A 20,188-nucleotide genomic window follows, 5' to 3' on the forward strand; every position below is an offset into this window, starting at 1 on the left:
GGTGAAACGAATTATAGGCATGGTACCGGTGAAACGAATTATAGGTATGGTACCGGTGAAACGAATTATAGGCATGGTACCGGTGAAATGAAATATAGGCATGGTACAGGTGAAACGAATTATAGGCATGGTACCGGTGAAATGAATTATAGGCATGGTACTGGTGAGATGGATTGTAGGCATGGTACATGTGAAACGAATTATAGACATGGTACCGGTGAAATGAATTATAGGCATAGTACAGGTGAAACGAATTATAGGCATGGTACCGGTGAAACGAATTATAGGCATGGTACCGGTGAAATGAATTATAGGCATGGTACAGGTGAAACTAATTATAGGCATAGTACAGGTGAAACGAATTATAGGCACGGTACCAGTGAAACGAATTATAGGCATGGTACCGGTGAAACGAATTATAGGCGTGGTACCGGTGAAATGAATTTTAGGCATGGTGCCTTTGCCTATAACACGGGCCCTTTTTAATTTTCCCGACTCCCTCTTACACGTGATGGGAAGGGTGGGCAAACCCACCTGCAAATAAAGTCAACCCTTCCCGCCCACCTTCCCTTCCCACGTTATATGTTGAAAATAATTCTGTTACTCTACCGTGCTTAGACGTCGTGTCTAAATTACTAAAGAGAATACCTATTTTCTTAGATTACACTATATTTTGTTTTAGGTGTCTCTGATATAAAAAACGATATAAAGAGTTCTTCTTGAGCTTTTTCGTTATCCACTTTTCCTGAATCTCTTCAGATAAACATGATTCCAGGATTCAAGTCTGTGAGAGCGTCAGGTACCAGACGCTGCACTGAGAGGAAGGTTAACTGGAGTTAAACTCAAATCCACATTCACCTACAAATTTCAACAACTTTGGTGGTTTTCTTGTTTCACCTAGAAAAGTCGTTACATGTGTCTCGAAGAATCTTGGTGGATTCTACTACTCCTACCACATATCTGTCTCAGACTCTTTCTCTAACTAAGTAAAGCCAGCATATGGCAACGCTACGACTTTCCTGTTGTATATTGATGAATGCCACAAAACTTTCGAGGCCAGTAATGTTAATTTTAAATCTATGGAGTTTTGGTACATCCAAACGTCACGGACAGAAGTGTCGGTCACGTTTAAGTTAGGAATGGCTCTTCATACAAATGTGGTGAAGGAGTTACATTCAGCAAAGGACTCATGACTGGTCAGAATCCGCGGGCTCATATGATTCACTGTTCGTGGAATGATTGTTCAGACTACTAGATCCCGTACAGCCCCTGCAGCTCTGGTGGCCGCATTTTTCCATCAAGTGTAATTCGTAGACTTCTACTTGTGATTAATCCATACAGAAAATTCGCGAGATCTAAGCGTATTTACGAACTCTGCGATGTGATGAACCAAATTCCACGCCAATTGACTGCAGTGAAGGACGGAAACCCCATATTGATAGTCACTACTGTACGTTAGAGATAGAGCCATCCATGATGTATGGCCAATTTCGTGGCGTACAATCCATTTACGCAGGAACCCCACACAAGACTCGGGACAAAAGCATAGCAAGGATGTCCTAAAAAGATGTCTCGGAAGAGTAAGCCTCCAAGTAGTCAGGTTATTTTATAGTCGAATTTATTAGCGGAGCAATAGTAAAGCACATAAATCAGGAGGCTGGCAAGAGTCCGCAGGTTATCTCAAGAATGAATTGGACAACAGACGACCTTTTTCTTGACACTTCATTCCTGAAGATCAAGTTTGATGTTAGTGCAAGCCCGTCTATAGGATTTGACTGTCAGCCATTCAGAAAGATATCTCGAGGACGAATTTAGCTATAGGCTTGTCATTTTGCATTACATTTCACATCTACAGGGGTGTGCAGGGGTTTGATATTAGTGCAATCCCAATAATGGGGTTTGACATGTGGAATTGAAGCCTACCACTTAGAGGAATGGAAGAGAAACTTTCCTCTTCCATCAGTTTGCCTGTTTTCCGGTCCAAATTTTGCATTCAAATTCTTTTCTGCGTGGGCAAGATCAGGTTTGATGATGGTGGTGCCTGTTTCTTCTTGGAATTTGGCTAAGCGCTTCCGAAGCCTACCACTCAGGTTGTTGGAAAAATATTTCTTCTGACTTTTCTGACATCAGTCCTGAACCTCTGTTCGCAGGATGTCTCGAAAGTGAATCAAGCTTTAGACTTAAAATTTTGAATAAACTTTATTTCTAGTTCGACTAGGATTTAAGACCTCCATAGTATGTCCCTAATTATATTTCCAACGACCCAACGAAACCTGTTACGCGGTCCGTGATCTTGCCGTACCCTTTAAAGTTAAGTCTCTTTAAGTTAAAAGAGGAAATTTTCCGGTATAGTAAGAATAAGAACTATGTCCTATGTATGTCCAATTTCGTCTTAGACCATTTATATAATCTATATAGCCGTTTCACTTATTTACACAAAATGAAAAAAAATTAAAATTCCACGCGCGGTGTCAATTTGATAAAATACTGTCAGAGCACTGCTTCATAAGGCTGCATGACAATAGAACGAGCCTGCTTCAATAAAAAATGTCGACTGCAGTGTAGTTGATATCAGCTGACTGAAACAATTACTCACAGGTGACAGCTGATATTGGCCCTCGGTTGGCTGATTGAATGTCTGGTTTATTACCCGTGATTTGTCAATCGCACCAATCAAGCTACAGGATTGTTATTGGAGACTTTCATGTCGGCAAAGCTGTCGTTAGTGTTGTCCGTCAGCTGTACGATCACTTCTCATGCCACACTCTATCCACTCTCTCGCGATTTTTCCCCTAATATATACAATCTTCTTCGGTTAGAAAAACTGGAATTCAGTGTGTAGACTGTCTTAAATTTGAAATATTTTTATGGGTCACCTTAATAAAGTGATAGTCAACACTATAATAAAAGGATTATTCAATGGTATTGACTAACCAATCAAAATTTGAGCATCATTACTTCTGATTTTGTTAGCGAAAAGATAACTTCAATTTAAATTGTGATCTAACAAGAAGAACATTTAAGCATGGAACAAGAAGAACATTTAAGCATGGAGTTATGTATGGGAGTGCCAATGGTGAGCGGTCTAAAAGTAGAACTTTGGATCTGAGTTAGAGATAGTGCAGGTTCAAATCCTGTCTGTGACCGAAGTACTTTTATCAGTATCATCGACCTTGTACTGTATTGCCTCTCTCCCTTATTCGGTTTGATAAGATCGTCGGACAGGCCATTGGCCCAAGAGGACAGGCAGGATAAGGCTTAAAAGATCAGCCCCTCCTTAATAAAATTTTTAAAAAACTTTAGAAATCGAGTGGGCAGAGAGATTTATTCCCTGGGTAAGTGAAAGACAATTTGTTTGTGGAACTAAAGTATACGAGTGCTTTGTTGTCACATTCAACATTGAGAAAATTTAAACAATAATTATTATAGTGTATTGAGTATTTTATATTCAAAAGTATATCAAAGTAAACATTTTATTTAAAAATAAAAATGTCGTTTGATGGGACATATCCAATATGCAAAAGTAAAAGTATGAAGGGTTCCAACAATTTTGGACTATGAATGTTGAACAAAATCGGTCTACGTGGCGTTGCACTCGGAAATGCGTACAATATGAACAAAATTGGTCCAATGTATCTGCCTTGTGGTACTCCCATTCATCTAGACAATGACTGTCACAGTCTCTCCTCAACATTCGTTACTTGCGATCAGCCTAACTGATAATATTTTGTCTAGGAGGATATGTCTTTTCTAGAAGGATATTTATCAACATGCTAGATCGCTAGTGTTGCACTTGTCCACGTAGGCCTGGCCGTTGGACCTCGCTGTGAAAAATTGTACAAATAAGACGTCTGTATTTTAATGTTCTATAGTCACCCAGATTGTAGATAGCGATGAGTGTGAGTTAATAATACATGGCATACAATAATAATAAGCCATCTTTGATACAATGTGAAATAATCATGATAGGGATCAATTAAATATAATTGTTTCGAAATAAAAACTACAAGAAAATGAAAATTTATTCCCTCTCCCTGATGTGTTTTTATATAATTGTACATTCTAAAAACGAGGTAGGAGTACACCACACCACTTTTCGCTTAAAAAGGCTTTGCTGATATTTATTGCATGCAAAATTGCAAGCTGCACTATTTTCATTGAGCTACATGCGTTACTATGTCAATGTTTAATGTCATATAACTATAACAAGTTGTTTACAAATGTATGTATTCTGTGATTTTCTCGTTGCCATCGTCTAATATAAAAATATTATACTACTGCTCAGGGAAATCCCATATGGTGACAAATGTCATTATAGTTTTTACAGGGTGTAAATTAAGTCCTGATACGCCTGGATATATTATAAACAGATTGAGATATCGATGTAAAATCTTCACCATACCTATTAAAATACTTTTTGGAGGATAAGAGTATTTCCCCACCCCATTTTTTCAAGGGGAATAGAGGGGGTCACTTTAAATTATGAAATAGCAACCCCTATCTTGTGACATATCATTTTAAAGGTCTACTTAATAGAAACACAACGACATGAACAAAACATCTCTACGACGATCGTAGTAAAAGTTATGGGCAAAGCCTTACATCTAAGGGTGTAAATTAAGTCCTGATACGTCTGGATATATTCCAAACTGATTGAGATATCAATGTACAGCCTTCACCATACTTATTAAATTACATTTTTGGATTTTCTTACGGTAAAACGTTTATCCCCCTTCTTCCTTTAAAGTGTCTTTTTCTATGTGGCATTACAATGTAAAATGAAGCTTATACAACATTTCAAGTAAAAATCATGCTCGAGATGTACGTACAGACAAGCAGAAAGTAATATTTCCAATCCTCAAATAACAAGCTTCGCTTACGCTCAGCCAATTATTCAGGTAGCCTGCGGTATTAAACATTGATATTAGGTAGATTATGTATGGAAGAATATCACAGTAATTCTTCAGTGATTTCAATAAAACAAATTAAATTCTCTTAATGGTCCAAAAATTCATCTGGATTCATAAAATGGATCTGTGCAAATTGGTTTCCTTGTCAGACATGAGAACGTACTTCAGATTGACGGACAGTTATGTGATTGGCCTGAACTTGCATTAATCACAGAGTTTGACGCGTGATCACGGCATAACCTATTGAGGTTCATAAAGGCTGTGCGGTTCACTTGTGAACTTCATTGAGTGATAATTCAGTCCAAACTGTGATGTGCTGAGCTTGTGGAACTGGTGTTACAATACAGAGTATTAATTAGTAGAGTGGCGCCGACCCCAACCGCGGTTGGATGAGGATGATTTGAAGGTCAACCACATTATTTGCATATTGCCTGTGGTAAAGATCAAACCACGGTTTCATTTGTGGTTCATCATCATCATCCAATAACCGATATCCATATGAAACTGTCACAGTTTCTAGTTCATCACTAGCTGTGCACAAAGGGATCCTGGAATTTAATTTATGTATTCTGTGAACTATCCACTATAGATTAGGTGTTCAAATACATCGTTTCTTGCTAAGTGTTTGAACCAACAAAGATATAAAAGGTCTTGGGAACAATTTTGAATTAATGCAGCCTACAAAAGGTGTGTTGGTATTGATTTAAAAAAGTAGTAGTAGCCCTGTCTGTTTTTTTTTTTAATCATTTGGAAAGAAACCACACCCAAGAATTCTTTCGTGCACCTGACTTCGCTTTTCAAAATAACAGTTTAATACGTGCTTAAACTTAATTTTAACATTACAACAAAAGTTTCCATTTTAATTTGAATCTATCTTGATGTCACTCCTTTAAAAGAATAATGTGATAAACTTCCCCCAGAGTAAGATCATTAATCCCTAAAAGCGATATAAAAATATTTAATACTTTAATTAGGTTTACTCTCTTTTAATTCGAAATCTTCAAATAGCATCGACATAAAACGTAACTGAGACAATGCATTATTACTTATATGCCATGTTGAAATGCTGAGACGACTAAGACTATACATTCGTTTCGACCACTTAACCTCTAAAACACTAAAATAATTTTCATGGATCATAAAAAATAATTCCATTTTTAATTATAATAAATAAAAAATGTACATTCAATAATCTTAGCTTTACAAAATAATCATAATTTATTCATGATAATTAATAATTTATTTGCGTTTATTACATCAGAAACATGCATTATAATGTATTTATAATTTGATCATGACAAACGAGGTACTGAACCTTTCTAGGAGAGGGCGATTCCTTCTAAGGCTTTTCTGCCTGTGTGAGGATCTTATCAAACAGAATAAGTGGGGAAATCGGTACAGTACAAGATCGACAGTACTGATAAAAAGTGCTTCGGGCATAGACAAGATAGAACCTGCTCTATCTCTAACTCAGATCTAGAGTCTAGAACCTCAAACCTTACAACTGCATCGGCTATTCTCCAAATGTCTTACTTAGAATTGTAGTAAAGTGACTTTGATCTGCCCTTTAATAAAAATGCATTTGTACGCCCTAGATTTCGGTCATAGCATTCTAGGAGATTTCATTTTTATGATAAAATTAATACGCATCCACACGCTAGTTTAGTTTTTGTCGATAACTTTATGGGTTATTCAGGTAAAATCTTGAATTTTTTGGGGTAAAAAATAACTAAAAAGCGTAGAAGGTTGCGACCCCATCCCCATTAAGTTGTCGACCCACCCTGGGGAAGGGGGGAGGGTGACGGACAACAACGTGATTCATAACTGTAGATTACTCAACAATAATCAGGACTAAGATAGTAAAGTAAAATAAAGATGTCTTATTTTACCACGCAAAGTTAGGGCTAAGAAGCCCTATCTAACCTTTAATCTAGAGACCAACGGCTTAAAGGCGACTTCCGAACCACCACCAATGGCCGGGCAGGCGGGCTGCTTGCAAGAACAGGATCGCTCAGCGGTCACCCATCCAAGCAGCAGCCACGCTCGACTTTACTTGATCCGGTATCTTGCGACAACCGCTGACTCCGATAGTGTCTGACTCTCAGCGCATGCTCACCCCTATTGCCCCCGTACTAAGTGAGCTTCTGACAAACGAAATCTGTTCCAGAAACCTTCTGTGCTCTTTTTCTTAAACTAGCTGACTTCAAGGTGATACCAGTGAAACTAGTCAACCGTATATTCCTTCAACGATCCTACAAATAAAATATCCTTTGCGTCAAAGGATCTTTATTCTTTATTACAAACCAACAATGCTTTTTCAAAATACGAATTTATAGCAATAATAACTGTATTTAACATTATGAACTACTAGTAATAATGTAACAACACCAACAAAAATGCCAAAGGTAACTAATAACAAGTTATTCGTTCGTAGGGATAGAAATATGTTGATTCTGTCCGTCTGTTAGAACGTTATCTCAAAGGAAAAAACAAACTAACATAGAGACTTGAAATTTTGTATAAGGTTCATTTCTATATAGGCACCACTGAGATCGGTGATGCTGTATGTGGATTAGCCGTAGTATTACCAAATATGTTTGCGTTGGGCGTATTAGTAACCACGATAACAACGAGAAAATCGCATAATAAATCTATTTATAAGCAAGTTGAGTAAAAGAATATGCAGTTTTAGCACATGAACCTTATTTAAACATTAAAAATCAAAAATAACAGAAAGTCGGTGGCAAGATTTGATTTCATTGCACTCCTGCATTGTAGTATTTTTTTTTAAACCCCACTAACACAATGAACAAAAATGAGAATGTACGATGTGGCAAGATATAAAACAATAATCCGTATAGTTTAAATTTTGTATTAAACTTAATTTCTATATAGACAAATAATGAGTTTTATGACTGTGCATGTCCAACCATGAATTTGGCTGAGTAAGATTAAGCACAATAGGCTGACACAATGTCTCTTTGTTGCCTGTAATATATAAACTTTTCTCTTTTTGTATGATCGTATGTATACCTGTCCCCATTACATATCACAATGAAATTTAGATTTCCCTAAATTGTGTAGAATTAGAATATTGAACTTGGAAAAAATATTAGCCACTAGTTGGAAACATTTTCTTGCAAAAGGTAGTGGTTGCTGAGCAATTTTAATGCAGAACCACAAATATTGAGTGTGCACCAAAGTTTTGTTGGAAAATCCCAAAATAATAATAAAACGCAGAATTTACCAACAAATAATAAAATATGAAAAATATTTTAAAATGTATAAGTACAAAACAACGTAAAGAAACTCAAAATGAACCGTTGGCCACTGCTAAATTTTTATACAAAAATAATATCATGAAAAACAAAATATTATTTCACGGTCTACACCAGAGCTTATCAAACTCCCAGCACTACACTAAATAATAACTACACTAAATAATAACTATAACATTATTTAGTGTACAAATAACCCATACACTTTAAATGCATTGGAAAAGGTAATTCTCAAAACAGTACGTGGACGAGTTGACAGACAACCTGGTTTTTCTTAAAACCAATTAAGAAATTCCTAAGAAATAAAGTGATCATCTGCGAGCTAGTTTTGGCGAAGGTCGAAATGAGAGGGTCATTGAAAGGGTTAGGCCTACTAATGTGAAATACTTGTTTTCCTCAGATCACATTTTCTTTTAACCTTCCAGACTATTTGTCCATATGTCTGACGATAATACAAGTATTACTTATTTATCCGAAGGTCGGTTTTTAGTGTATCAAGCTAGGAAAAAATAAAATATGAGAGAAAATTATCATGTGGCAACAATTTTTATATCCTTCCAATTTGACTTTTACCACAATCAGCGTGGCTGACGGTAGGATTTTTCTCAGGAAAAAGTGCTTTATCGATTTCTAGGAAGACCAGATTGTGTGCTGATAAAGTGCAGATTGCCTTTTCCTTGGTAACAACTTTTTTCTATCCACTTACCGACATGTAAGAAAACTTTAGTGTGATATTTTAACTTTGTAAAATAACTTTTAATTTTAGATAATTATTTAATTGCCGTCAAGTCGAAACCAGGTGACGAGTATGTGAGAACAAATTGTAACCAGTTGAATACAGTTGCATCAAAACAATGCAGTTGGAATAGACTTCACGCACCACTGACCCTACCTGAAATCAGTCTCTGCCAGAAGTTGTGTACAGTATTTTATAATCAATTAAAGATAACACTAAAGTTTTAATTGATTGTAATTCTTAAGGGGTTAATACTGATTCAACTAACGCCTTCTGTCCTGTTTTATCACAGCTTTTTTATCCATAGTATATTCAGAATTGTGGTTACGTAGCAATATTTAAAACGTATGCCACTTCCAAGTGGGATATTGGTGAAGAGAAAATCTTATTTCTTGTCAGATATTTCAAATTGATATTTTCCAAAATCATTCTTGAACTTGAAATTTTTTTAAAATGGTTATTTAAAATTGATTTTGATATTTTTGGGTATATTTTGTATTCATACACAACTCTTTTGTATAAATCCACATGTTATTAGGTAGAGAAAAAAGAAGAACATTTTTGCAATAAACCATGTTTTTATATCTGGGACTGTTTTTCTATATATATCTATAACATGAAAATCCCATATAAATTTTTTTAATCAGTAAAAAATTGTGAAATAAAATCTGAAACAAGTTTAAACTTAATATAAGTTGTCTTTCCAGCGTAGTCGTAAGTAGATTGTTGTGGCAACTGGAGTATTATTAATTTATTGTTATGAGATTTACATGTTACATGTACTCAATATCTTCAACCGTTGGAGATACACAAACTGTCTAGTACAAACAGTTTAAGAAATGTTAAAAACATGGGGACATCCCATAAGGGGACATCCCATAAGGGGACATCCCATAAGGGGACATCCCATAAGGGGACATCCCATAAAGGGACATCCCATAAAGGGACATGCTCCATAGTCGAATTCGATTAATGTAGCGAGGAAGTTTCATGCAAAACGCCAAGGATGTAGTTGAATTTATTCTGGATCTCTTGGGGTGATAATCTTCACTAACGCTCAGCCAAATCCCATGTAGCGACATCCGCCATCGTCGAGTCCAAAGATAGAGCATGTGAAGAAACTAAGATTTATTCCAAATATTAAGCCTGTAACTCTTTTTTTTCTTTAGATATTTTGTCTACAGACAGACAAAGATAGGCTTCGCCAACCCCCTGAATAATGGGGTTCATTGAGGGTATCTTTATTCTATTTACAATATTACACAATAGGCTCTGCCTAACATCAATGTTATTGTTGCAGGTGTTCTGGAGGAGCCTTTCAACATTCTCGACTCTTCAGCTACGAGGAAAGCCAAAGTATTTTACAAATCCTGTATGAACATACGTAAGCGATTTTTTACACAGTAAGAAATATAGTGTTACTATTACGAAAGCTGGGTATGATAAGTTTGAAATTCTGTAGTAGCCTACATCTGTGTTCATCAACTGTGGGAGGTGTATATGGTTTTAGTTTTAATCTAATAAAATTTAGATTAACGCAATTAAGTAGCTTGGACGTTTCTGCAAACCATAAGGAAAACGCTTCACTTGTTTACGTTACTGTTGAAAAGTTTTTCCAGTTAATCTGTTACACGTACCTAACGTTATTCATTGCGGTTTACAACGAGATTACTCTAACAATTTAACAAACGTGGCCAATCTTGAATTTTCACTACCTCAAAAGTTGAGAGAAAAGATAATTTCGTAACATATATTAACTACACAACTCCAAGGTTACAAACCTAATCATAAGACAGTTGTAACTAATTTGTATTAACATTTTACTTCGATTAAATTACTCCTTTTACATGTTGAGGATAAACACAAAAATGTTAAATATTTATTACCACTGAACTAACTGAAACCGTTAGTTACAATATTCTAGTAAGGAATCAGGTACTAAACTTAAGCATTCCTACAGTAGCCCGCACGAAAAGAGTCCTATGACGTTTGAGGCAGTGTTGCCACATTTCTGCTGACCACCAGCTGTTCCGCGATGACGTCACTATAGTCAGACTGACTGTCTACTAGAGTTACACGTTATTTTCAAAATAGTTGAATGAAATCAAATGTACACAAATAAACCAATGATACATTTATAAACAAACACTCCAATAATTATGAATTTTATTTTTGTGAGGCCTTTTGTGTTCAATGAACACATCAACAGACCCACGTAACTTAAATAAAAGTAGTTAAAGTAATAATACAAACAATTTATACTTAAATAAAAAACACTTGTTTAAAATTACAAAGAGATAAAATTTTAAAGCCAAGAAAGTATGTCTACTGTATATGTAAAAATTAATATTTAATTCGATTAACGGTGAATTTTGGAAAGGTTCAGGCTCATTATTTACTAAATCATTTTGGTTCTGTATAAAAATCGTTCCGTAAGCATCGAGGAATTTTTTATTTTGGATTTCTTTTAATAATTCTGTTTGTGAAAAGCAGTGTCCAGTATGAAGTGCATGTTTAGCCATGGCCGATCTTTCCTCTTGTCGATATTTCAGACACGCTTTATGTTCCTTGACTCTCTTTTTTATCTTCCTTTTTGTTTGGCCAATGTATTTTAAATTACAGTTGTCTACATTAATTTGATATATTCCAGATTTTTCATCATCTTCTATTTTATTCTTTGGATTTCCTAATATAATGTTTAGTTGGAATTTGAGGATATATTAATATTGACATGTATTTTAAAACTTTTAGTAATTTCTGTAGTTAAAATATTATTGTAAGAAACAGAGATCCAATGATGTTGTTTATGCCATAAGGTGTTTAGAAGGATCAGTCTTTTCCATAAACATAAATCTGGCAACAGCGTTAGGCTCGGGATTGAGAGGGGGGCCAGATAATCAGTTACCATCGGATTATTTTCGTGCAGGCTGCTATAGTTGTTAATCGATGTTTATTTTCAAACTAATTTACAATGTTATCTAATACGTTCGTTTATAAACAATAACACCGTGTAAAAATATTTTGGGAGTCCATAAAATTCAGATGAATCACAGTGTATAGAGTTTTAAGTTTTAATTTCGAGCACTGACAGATTATGTCGGGTTAAGAGCTCTAACGAGCAGTGAGGGTTCTAAGACGCGTCCAATTAATATCGAGAGACCAGAAAGCTGTTTGCTCGGGGTATGATCCCCAGCTTAAAGTCTAAGCTTTTCTGATGTTCAGGATCAGTAAATCGTAAATCCCCGGGCGCCGTCTCTATTTGTTTATCCCGGCTTTCTGCGCCACTGCTTTACAGCGTTGTCTAGCGCAGTGTTAGGATTATTACTTTATATTTACCATTCAAATGGATTTTATAACCAAATTGTATATTAATCGCTCAGTGTAGAGTTTCTAGATCGTATTTTTAACAAAGTTTTGTGTATAATTGTAAGATAATCCTTTGGAGTCCGATAAAAATATATATAAAAATGTCCAGTTTGGAAAAAAGTTAATTTTTAACTTTAATATACAATGTATAATATTTGTATGTCGCAGTGCAACACGATAAACACGTATTTACCGAATGGACGAAACACGTGGGGTTGGATACCGCTGAAGTCGTAGTAATGAATACTCGATTTGCAAAGTTTACTTATAATGTTTAATTGTGGCAAATAAACATAAAAGCGCCGCTTCAACTTGTTAAAAATAAAATAATGTATTGCTACGTTGCTGCCAAATATAGTGATAATTAACTACTAAATTATATCATGGGGGTGGTTCCTATGTTCTATGGGAATTTCGCATACGAACTTAATAATTAAACTATTAAAACTTTAAAATTTACTTCTCTTATCGTTGATGTTGACTTACGAAAAAATAAATTTTACTTACGGACAAGGCGCGCGAGGTGTTGCTCGGCAGCAAGAACGGCAGCTACAAAGTTCACAAGCGAAAAAATTCAAACGTGAGCCAATTAGGTTATTAATCCGCCAAGAATTTAGTTCCAAGAACAGCGAATGTAACTGATATTTACCAGTAATGAGTAATAGGGTTGCGGAAAATTTGTTATATAAAATACAACTAAATAAGTGCACAAATATTTCAATTTTATTCTTTTACTTAAGGACAATTCAAATCTAACGTCACATTTTGTTTTTGATAAAACAAAGTTCCACTGAAAAATTCTGTTTGCTATGACTCTTAACATTTTAAACGTCCCATAATTTGTGGTCACAGAATTTTGTGGCACCCAAACATATTTTCGTTTTTCTTGTGAATTGTACAATTTTTGAGTGGTGTTGAAGTGATGAAGTACGAAAAAGTTTCAAGATTGTTTTCTGAAAAATAAATAAAATTATTTTAAATCTAAAAAGGTTCGATAGCGTAATGATCATATATATCTTGAACATGAGAGATCTCCCTTAATTCTACGACTACAAATAAAGGCATTTTTTTTAGATTTAACATCGATCTTATGGAGCTAAAATCAAGACGGCCACCAATACAGGTGGTTCTTGAACAATTTATCACAGTTGTTACATTTAAAATACACTGATCCGCTTTCCTTACTTTGGTAAACACTTTCCTAAAGATTTTACTTCAATAGAGTTTTTAAGTTATACACTTCTAAAAGTGTGCATAACTTCAACGCTTTAGAAATTTTTAATTTTGTAAATTCAGTTTTTAGTTTCAAGACAAAATAAAGTTTGATTAAAATTTTATAAAATCTATCAGAAGCTCTTAAGATCTTTCTCTGCCTGTGAATGAATTAAATTTATTAATCTGTGAAGATCTCTTAAATGAATTCACCCTAAAGAACTTCAAAAGACTTCGAAAAGTTCGGAATGCAAGAAATTCCATTCATTTTTCGTGCAGTGGAACAAATAATAATCATGGAGCAAATAAAGTTTTCTGGAAAAAAGATGGAATTCCTCTTGGCAGTGTCTTCATTTCACATTTCTTCCCGGCTTGAGCCGCTATTGACGAGTGATCCTGAGAACAAAGTTCGCTAAGCCTTTGTTCTCCAGTCACAATAGCCGTCCAAACTAATGAGTTTCCTATTTAAATATTCTCTCCGGCTCAACAAATTGTCTGCCATTAGCTTCTTCAATCTAAATTATGTTTAATTAATTGCTGCTTTCAGCCGATTGAGTGGAATTCACAAGTCGTTAAATCATTTTCACAAGCACCCCTTAGGATTTCTAAGTGTCAGGGATTAAACAATCGAGTTAACCTTTGTTTTAAACCTGTGATGGAGATTAACAACGGCTGTCCTTGAACTTTTGCTTCCTACTGGAAGGAAACTTCTTAACAACTTCACTATGTTTGTTTTGCGTAAAGTGGATTCATACACATTCGTCACGAACTTAAGGAATTATTTACACAATTGATCTAATGCATTGTGTAACTAATATTATTATACATAAAATATGTTTGGTTTAATAACAGCATGCAGAATTACTACAAAAGACATTTACATTAAACAAAATAGATTAACAACTAGGTTTAAATATTTTCATACACTCTTAGATCGCCTTAATTTGATATTTTTTATTTTTATTTATACAGTATAATCCAAAATCTGAGTATATCCTTGTAACTTTAACGGGTTGAAAAAAATTAACTTACGTTTTTTACAAAATTATATTACTAAAAATATTTACAGATTCGGGATTAGTGGTTTTGGCTAATACAACACTTTCTAAAATTGTTTTCGACTTAATAATTTAAGAAGGTCCCAAATGTTGACCATTATATTTTGTGTTTTGTAATGTTAATATAAACAGTTAAGAATATGTTCGAGACGATTATTTTTGGTTAGACTGTCAAACAAGACAAACAAACCCATATGAATTACTTACTTCAATAAATGTCTTTCTTTCTAATTGAGTATGTTTTTTTATCTCTGAGTCTAGGGTTAGAATTTGTAAGATGATTACAATACTATAAAAGATCGAGAAATCATTCTTTTGAAAGGTATTACTTTCTATGATACTTACTCCTATCAAATGTATTCCAGAACAAATCCGCAAATTCAGTGACGACCCCTTGCGATCTGTCCTGACGGAGTTGGGTGGATGGCCGGTGACACAGCCCAACTGGCAAGAGCCCAACGTCTCCATAGAAGTGCTGTTGGGACGTCTCCGTGGGGACTACAACGAGGGCGTCCTCATAGAGCAGTGGGTTGGCCCGGACGACAAGAACTCCTCTGTGAACATCCTTCAGGTGCGGACAAAGTAAGAGCCTCTCGTGCCACGGAGAGACGTAGCGATGTAGATACTCTGATGCTAACCTGCGGTACAGGTAAAGGAAGGGGGAGGGTGGAAGTCATTCTTCAGGTGCAGACAAATTAAGAGGCTCTCGTGCCACGGAGAGACGTAGCGATGTGGATACTCTGATGCTAACCTGCGATACAGGTAAAGGAAGGAGGGGGGGGTGGAAACCATCCTTCAGGTGTGGACAAAGTAAGAGCCTCTCGTGCCACGGAGAGACGTAGCGATGTAAATACTCTGATGCTAACCTGCGGTACAAGTACAGGAAGAAGGGGGGAGGTAGAAGTCATCCTTTAGGTGCGGACAAAGTTAGAGTCTCTCGTGCCACGGAGACACGTAGCGATGTAAATACTCTGATGCTAACATGCGGAACAGGTAAAGGAAGGAGGGGGGAGTTAAAAGTCACCCTTCAGGTGCGGACAAAGTAAGAGCCTCTCGTGCCACGGAGAGACGTAGAAATGTAAATACTCTGATGCTAACCTGCGGTACAGATAAAGGAAGCAGGGGGGAGGTAGAAGTCATCCTTCAGGTGCGGACAAAGGAAGAGCCTCTCGTGCCACGGAGAGACGTAGCGATGTGGATACTCTGATGCTAACCTGCGGTACAAGTACAGGAAGAAGGGGGGAGGTAGAAGTCATTCTTCATGTGCGGACAAAGTTAGAGCCTCTCGTGCCACGGAGAGACATAGCGATGTAGATACTTTAATGCTAACCTGCGGTACAGGTAAAGGAAGGGGGGAGGGAAAAGTCGTCCTTCAGGTGCGGACAAAGTAAGAACCTCTCGTGTCACGGAGAGACGTAGCGATGTAAATACTCTCAGGCTAACCTGCGGTACAGGTAATGGAAGGAGGGGGGAGGGTAGAAGTCATCGTTCAGGTGCGGACAAAGTTAGAGCCTCTCGTGCCACGGAGAGACGTAGCGATGTAGATACTCTGATGCTAACCTGCGGTACAGGTAAAGGAAGGAGGGGGGAAGGTGGAAGTCACCCTTCAGGTGCGGACAAAGTAAGAGCCTCTCGTGCCACGGAGAGACGTAGCGATGTAGATACTTTAATGCTAACCTGCGGTACAGGTAAAGGAAGGAGGGAGTTGGGAGGGTGGAAGCCATCGTTCAGGTACGGACAAAGTAAGACCCTCTCGTGCCACGGAGAGACGTAGCGATGTAGATACTCTGATGCTAACCTGCGGTACAGGTAAAGGAAGGAGGGGGGAGGGTAGAAGCCATCGTTCAGGTACAGACAAAGTAAGAGCCTCTCGTGCCACGGAGAGACGTAGCGATGTATATACTCTGATGCTAACCTGCGGTACAGGTACAGGAAGAAGGGGGAGGTAGAAGTCATCCCTCAGGCCCGGACAAAGTCAGAAGCCTCTCGTGCCACGGAGAGACGTAGCCATGTAGATACTTTAATGCTAACCTGCGGTACAGATAAAGGAAGCAGGGGGGAGGTAGAAGTCATCCTTCAGGTGCGGACAAAGGAAGAGCCTCTCATGTCACGGAGAGACGTAACGATGTATATAATCTGATACTAACCTGCGGTACAAGTACAGGAAGAAGGGGGGAGGTAGAAGTCATCCTTTAGGTGCAAACAAAGTAAGAGCCTCTCGTGCCACGGAGAGACGTAGCGATGTAGATACTCTGATGCTAACCTACGGTACAGGTAAAGGAAGGAGGGGGGAGTTAAAAGCCATCGTTCAGGTACAGACAAAGTAAGACCCTCTCATGTCACGGAGAGACGTAGCGATGTAGATACTCTAATTCTAACCTGCGGTACAGGTAAAGGAAGAAGGGGGGAGGTAAAAGTCATTCTTCAGGTGCGGACAAAGTAAGAGCCTCTCGTGCCACGGAGAGACGTAGCGATGTAGATACTTTAATGCTAACCTGCGGTACAGGTAAAGGAAGGAGGGGGGAGGGTGGAAGCCATCGTTCAGGTACAGACAAAGTAAGACCCTCTCATGTCACGGAGAGACGTAGCGATGTAGATACTCTGATGCTAACCTGCGGTACAGGTAAAGGAAGAAGGGGGGAGGTAGAAGTCATTCTTCAGGTGCGGACAAAGTAAGAGCCTCTCTTGCCACGGAGAGAAGTAGCGATGTAGATACTCTGATGCTAACCTGCGGTACAGGTAAAGGAAGGAGGGGGGAGGGTGGAAGCCATCGTTCAGGTACAGACAAAGTAAGAGCCTCTCTTGCCACGGAGAGACGTAGCGATGTAGATACTCTGATGCTAACCTGCGGTACAGGTAAAGGAAGGAGGGGGGAGGGTGGAAGCCATCGTTCAGGTACAGACAAAGTAAGAGCCTCTCTTGCCACGGAGAGAAGTAGCGATGTAGATACTCTGATGCTAACCTGCGGTACAGGTAAAGGAAGGAGGGGGGAGGTAGAAGTCATTCTTCAGGTGCGGACAAAGTTAGAGCCTCTCGTGCCACGGAGAGACGTAGCGATGTAGATACTCTGATGCTAACCTGCGGTACAGGTAAAGGAAGGAGGGGGGAGGGGTGGAAGCCATCGTTCAGGTACAGACAAAGTAAGAGCCTCTCGTGCCACGGAGAGACGTAGCGATGTAGATACTCTGATGCTAACCTGCGGTACAGGTAAAGGAAGGAGGGGGGAGGGTGGAAGCCATCGTTCAGGTACAGACAAAGTAAGAGCCTCTCTTGCCACGGAGAGACGTAGCGATGTAGATACTCTGATGCTAACCTGCGGTACAGGTAAAGGAAGGAGGGGGGAGGGTGGAAGCCATCGTTCAGGTACAGACAAAGTAAGAGCCTCTCTTGCCACGGAGAGAAGTAGCGATGTAGATACTCTGATGCTAACCTGCGGTACAGGTAAAGGCAGGAGGGGGGAGGGTGGAAGCCATCGTTCAGGTACAGACAAAGTAAGAGCCTCTCTTGCCACGGAGAGACGTAGCGATGTAGATACTCTGATGCTAACCTGCGGTACAGGTAATGGAAGGAGGGTGGAAGCCATCGTTCAGGTACAGACAAAGTAAGACCCTCTCGTGCCAAAACAGTGAGGGGGGGTAGAAGTTATGGTGCAAACAAAGTAAGAGCCTCTCTTGCCACGGAGAGATGTAGTGATGTAGATACTCTGATGCTAACCTGCAGTACAGGTAAAGGAAGGTGATATGAGTTGTAGCCATTCTTCTCATTCAGATAAGATGAGCATGTCATTCTAGATTTAGTAGTGATTCAGCATTAGGAGATCCAATTAAACTAATTAATTTGTGACAGTATTAAGGTGCCATGAATTTGTATTGATGTTAACAATATATTATTCCATTAATTACACAATTCAGTTCGGTTGATTACGTTCATAAAAACTTAAGTTGATGTAGATTTTCAATTTGGTTTTGTGTTAAAGGTTTCAATTTGAGTTGAAAATTATATTATCTCCACACAAAGTTATAAGTTCTTCACCACAGATTTTCTCCTTATTTATTTATGGCCAAAAAGAAACTATGAATAAATCCGTAGCTTCTAGCAAAATTCTAGTTCTTAACATAGCTCAAGTGCGGTGTTGAAGATGGATGATGGAGGAGATCTCTTCTCAATATTCCAACATTAGTGACATTAAATTTTCACTAGTTTATTGATAAAAGCTAAAATTTTTGGGAAATTGGTCTCTCACCAAAATTTATGAGTTTTTCAAACTCATATTTTCTTCTTATTTACATAGGCCAAAAAGGAACTATAATTGAATCAGTGGGTATTACAACTTATTAAACATCCATTTTTCAATGCTTATATGATAATTTAATGGGGAATTGAAAATTGGAACTGTATAAGAAATTAGTTTCTAACACAGGCAAGTTCACTACAGAAAAATGATGATGGACGAAAATAATTGGTAGTGGTACACACTTCTGAAAAGATTTTGTTATTTTTCAGACAGTTTGGGGTCTGAATCTTCCTGATTTTTCCCTGAATATATTATGTAGGGAGAATACCAATTTATTGATTTTCAACTTCAGATACCAACAAACCCATATTAAGTAGATACAGACAACTGAATCTTGTGTTCTTTGTTTGAAGTTTGTTTTTGACAATGGAAGGATTATGAAGGAAACAGGATTTTTCTGGACATTTTCCATCGTTCAGTTTTAAAATATAATCAGTAATACTATATTTCGAGATCTGCAATCTGATCTCTTCCTAAAAAAAAAACATGTTGTGACACGTGCAAGTCAGGAATCACAACCACCATGTTGTATGTCTATTCCTAACTCTAAAACATGCACTTAATAAAAACTGAACAACAGAATAGGCGTACAGGTCACAGTAGCTCTGCACTTACCATAGTGACCAAATAGACATACCATATAGTTCAAATAGAGTGAGGTGGAAGTACAAATTATAAAGACTTCATTTAAATTTGGTTGTTTATTTCTACATTATCTCTATGTTAATACATATTAGAGTTGCTATTTTGTAGATCTATGAACTTCATTTTGTTCTCTATGACACAACTATTAGTATCTCTCTTGATACTATAGTTGGGAACTCCTTTTTTATGAACACAAAATAAAGTACTTATGTATATTTTCATTATAAGATGTGCATTGCGTGTCACATTTGTACTGTTGTAGACTTCCAGGAAGTTGTTATTAACAGGAACAATGTGCCGAGCTAATTAGAGATTTTCTTAGGGAAAGAGAGGTTTGTCTCAGCATGTAGTCCTAAAAGGACTTTTGCACTTCCCTTACTTATGTTTGTGCCTCAGAATCTGAAGCTTTTACAGAAGCCAATCAAATTTGAGGGCTCCTGTTCTCTGATGTCCTTGGGGCTGACAAGATATGCCCTAGGAATTGTTCCCTACTTTTTGATATGGCAGGACAGTTCAGCCAAATATGCTTCACTGATTCCTCTGCAGAGTCTGCATTCATCAGACTGACTAAGACTCACCTTCATAAGGTGTTTCCTAAGGAGGCCATATCCTGTCAACATCCTTACTATCAATCTAATATCCTCCTTACTCTGATCTAGAAGAGATGGCCATCCTTTAACACAAGGAGA

The 20,188-nt window shown here is 37.5% G+C and overlaps 1 protein-coding gene across 3 annotated transcripts in view; it reads left to right on the forward strand.

The window, feature by feature from the left end:
- The window catches only part of LOC124366407 (neprilysin-1-like), a 157,044-nt gene that overhangs the window by 121,853 nt on the left and 15,003 nt on the right, over positions 1–20,188 (forward strand). For all 3 annotated transcript variants that reach the window (XM_046822933.1, XM_046822934.1, XM_046822935.1), the window contains 2 exons: positions 10,225–10,308; positions 14,926–15,131. In XM_046822933.1, coding sequence (XP_046678889.1) covers positions 10,225–10,308; positions 14,926–15,131 — 290 coding nt within the window. The remainder of the gene's footprint in view (positions 1–10,224; positions 10,309–14,925; positions 15,132–20,188) is intronic.

Source organism: Homalodisca vitripennis, chromosome 7 (assembly GCF_021130785.1).
Source record: "Homalodisca vitripennis isolate AUS2020 chromosome 7, UT_GWSS_2.1, whole genome shotgun sequence".
NCBI classification, from domain to species: Eukaryota; Metazoa; Arthropoda; class Insecta; order Hemiptera; family Cicadellidae; genus Homalodisca; species Homalodisca vitripennis.